Consider the following 4,056-nt stretch of genomic DNA (forward strand, 5'->3'; position numbering starts at 1 on the left):
GTCTTTCAAGCTCTGGACATGAGGCGTGAGTGCAAGGGAAGCTGGCATGCATTTCAGGAAGTCCTCTTTAGGCTGATGCTTTCTCCAGGGAGCAACAGTCAAACACCTGTACCGGGCAAAGGTTGATCGGGGTCTGTCCTGCACCTGACGACTTGTCAATCAGTTCTGTTCCAGAAGAAGGTCGGAAAAGTTTCAATTTTAAGATCTTTTTTCACGTTACAGTGTGTGAAAAAGACTTGTGTTTGGGGAATTTTGTTGTCATACATTGCTATGGGGACTGCATGTCTTGTATGAGGATGATGCACTTTGAATGTCTTTGATTACTGACATGTTACAGCTCCTTTTGTGGTTTAGCTGAAAATAATAAATTAATTTCACAATTTAATTTACGATTTTAAGGCTGAGAAAAATATACTGCTATGCACACTGATATCACTAGACACTGATATCTGTGATGTGTAGACAGAAGCAAATTCATTCATTCATCTTTGGGCTGCATGTTCAATGTGTTCGAGACAAACACATGACTAAGAGATGGAAATACTAAATGTGAGCAGGCCGTTTGATCAACAGAGACAAAGTCTTTCTTTAAATCCCCCTCCACAATGAGTTGAGTGATTCTTACACAATCAGACTTAACATCTGGAACTACTCTGGGCTTTCAGTTATCTCACATAGGACTCTGACAGGACTTTCTACTACTCACTTTTTACTAGAAGATTGAACACAAAGTTTTCTTCAAAGGTAACGTCTGCTTTCTGGGTAATGTGCAAATCCAAGTCATTAGTGACACTGAAATCCATCAATATTTGCATAATACAAGACTTTGCCGTTGCCACTTCGTATTGCCACACTGTAGTTTTGTAAGTCGTATGAACTTTGGTCCAGAGAAATTTTGACCAATGTTCTAAACTAGAGGTCAGACTGAGTCTGCTGGGTTGACAGATCTTAATCTAAGACGGTTTTATTATAAGGTACTTTTACTTGAGTATTTAAATTGTATGCTACTTTATAGCTCTATAGTCCCATACATGTCAGAGGGAAATATTGTGCTTTTTACTCCACTACATTTATCTGACAACTGGAGTTCTTAGTTATTTTACAGATTAAGATTTCACAAACACAGTTACATGTTAAAGCATCAGTAATAGTATTCCTATAGTATATACTGTATATCCTTATATATATATATATATATATATATATATATACTAGCAGTACTACTCTATCACTTTTACTTAAGTAGAAGTTATGAGTACTTGCTGATCTTTCATTGTATCTCTACAGATGTGTTAAAATAATTGATTTCTTTAGGCTACACATACTTTTACTTTAACACTTCTTAATTGTTTGTACTTTTACTTTAGTGAAATCTTGAATAGGCCTTTTACTCGTAACAGAGTATTTGTACAGAGCAATACTACTCTGAATACTTCCTCCACCACTGCTAATTTGTATCCGTAGAGATGTGTTGAATTGATTTTCGGCAGTTTGGTTATTTGAAGATACATCTTGGGACCATGAAACACAGTAGTTGAGTCGTTTACACACTAGGTGGCATTATTTCACTCTCTGCAGTGCATTCAAAAGAGAACTGAATTCCTAAGTCCTAAAGACAAGCTTGTTTTTTTGACAATATTTTAATTTCATCAAATACATGAAGAGTTGGTTCGTTACTTTGTTAACTTGAATTAACTAGCGATGACTAAAATGGAGTGAAAGAGTATGAAAGCATGCAGATGTCCTGCAATGCTTTCTGGCACAATATTCAGAGTTTCAACATTTAGCAATGACGGTCATTGGCTCCGACCTGTTGCAATGACTTTGTCAGTCTTATATAAATGACCAGAACGGTGCTGTTTCACAACTGGAATCCTTATCTACTCGGATGATATCTGAAATGTTTCAATGCTGATTGTACTTAACGACCATTTAAAATAGTTTTCTCTTTTATTCCAGCAAATACGAGATGAGTGTCCAAGAGGGTTCGGTTAAGAGCAGTGGTGTTGCAGTCATGGATGGTAGAGCTGAGATGTATGCAAAATGATGCGTGTCCCAAAGTGAAAAAACACATCTTTACTATCAGGTAGATTTGATCCATTTGTACTATGTAACTAACAATTATGTTTGTCCACAGCATCTCTACCCAAAAGGCACCGTCAGACTCCACAAATGTAAAGACTCACCCCACCCTCATCCTCAATGGAGAAGCCACCACAGCTGAGCTCTGTGCAACATCTGAGCTGGAGGAAGCCACTGAAGGACTTTCACTAGGTAAGAGTCAGAGTGCAACGTTAGGAGAAAGAAACTAATCTGATATGAAAAACTGCCTCGAGAGGCAAAGATTTGTCGGACTAGTAATTGTAGAGCACAGTTGTTCTCAACGGCTCCCAGGGCTGAGAGACAAATGAACAAGACAATAAATGATAACAATAGATACATAAAAACAATAATTTAGTGGGGTTTCTGCTCCACAAATTATATTGTCTTTTATTGAGAAAACCTCTAAAAATGATTGAAATATGAAAAACTGAGAAGACGCCATCACTCTTAAGTTAAACACAAACATCTTGAAACAAATGCAACCTGTGAAATCAGCTGGATTGTCAAATAAATGAAGCAAAAAGATCTTCTAGAGATCTCTTCAAATGACATCCAATACAACACAGCATAACCTTTCTATCCTTACGCTGGAGTCAGAGAATGACCCTCGTTCTCAGCTTAATTATCATTATGTACTTGTTGTCACTATGTGTTCTTTGTTTTTTACAATTTTTGAAATCCGAGAGGTTTTGAAATAGTTCCTGCAGTTTGGAATGCTAAAATTCAAAGTGAAATAGCAACATGTGCTTTTGGTAATACAACATGAAAAAGGGAAAAATAAGATAAGATGGATAGCATGTTAAGTAATAGAGTGATCTGAACCAGTCTAATGGTGCGTCTGAAAAGCCTTGTGGGTGTTTTTGATGCTGTAAAGAGACCATTGAGTAAAAATCACATGTTTCACTGTATCAAATGATGCATCAAGATCGTTCAATTTTGTGACCTTTTCTAAAATCAGTTGTAGTTCTGCGAAGTTCTTTGAAACCAAAGTTTGGAAATTAGACTTTAGTGAAGTACTTACAGCAACAAGGTGGAGAGGAAGATGCACCTCAGAGGCAAAGAGCTGTAACAATAGATGCTAAATATTCGGGGGCTGACGTGTTGCATGTTTTCAGAGTTTTGGAGGAAATTAACTGCAAGATGAAAAACAGATTTTTGCAGAAGAGCAAACAAAGATTTAGCAAAAGGAAGGAATAAAATAATGTATACCATCCTACTGTAGAGTTGTGGTGAGAGAAATAAGAAAAATAATTAAATAACGGGAAGGAATTTTAGCAACACGAACAAATACAACATTATTGTTTGTGTTGTTTGATGCTCTCATCAAACTTCCTCTAACCAAACCTGATCGGTAGGTAGGCACTGATATTTATGTTTTGTCTCAGGTATCATTATAGCCCTCCCACATTCACAGCACAACCTGTAAATCGTGTTGCTCTGACAATTCATGTGTAAGAAATCTACAGGGTTAGTCCAGAGATGTCTATAGTCCTCTCATAAACCCGACTCTTCTTCTTGAGCTTGCTGTCTCGGTTTGGTGAGGGTGTCTTCTGAATTTGACTTGTTATTAATGGCGAGTAAATACGGCTGTCCCTGTTGTCCCAATACAGAAGAGCCCAAGGCAGTTCCCTTGTTGAGGGCGAACGGGGCACCTCTGGCCCCAGCGGACCAGCTATGGAGCAGCAGCAGACACAAGGCAGTCAGGCTGAGGATGGAGGGCTCGGGCCCGGCCTCAGAGACTCCCATCACTGTCCATCAGCTGTTTCTGGAGACGGTGGAAGCGTACGGGGATCATCCAGCCTTGGTTTCCAAAAAAGAGGGCCAGTGGGTGACCCTGACATGGAGGCAATACTATGAGCAGTGCCGGGCAGCAGCTAAAAGTTTCCTCAAGGTTTGTTTGCAAATTAACTTGTGCAGTGGCTTATTCTTTTGGTCTCTGCTACAGCACATTGG

The 4,056-nt window shown here is 38.7% G+C and overlaps 1 protein-coding gene across 1 annotated transcript; it reads left to right on the forward strand.

Moving 5' to 3' along the window:
* Positions 1-1,265: 1,265 nt before the first annotated feature.
* On the forward strand, positions 1,266-3,994 carry LOC116378785 (long-chain-fatty-acid--CoA ligase ACSBG2-like; the record flags this gene model as incomplete). The annotated part of the gene is made up of 3 exons (XM_031840698.1): positions 1,266-2,034; positions 2,138-2,274; positions 3,714-3,994. Coding segments are annotated over exons 1-3 (483 nt in total), but the record flags the coding sequence as incomplete, so codon positions are not given.
* Between the last annotated feature and the right edge of the window lie 62 nt (positions 3,995-4,056).

Source organism: Anarrhichthys ocellatus, unplaced genomic scaffold (genome assembly GCF_004355925.1).
Source record: "Anarrhichthys ocellatus isolate YVR2014 unplaced genomic scaffold, GSC_Weel_1.0 scaffold3162, whole genome shotgun sequence".
NCBI lineage: Eukaryota > Metazoa > Chordata > Actinopteri > Perciformes > Anarhichadidae > Anarrhichthys > Anarrhichthys ocellatus.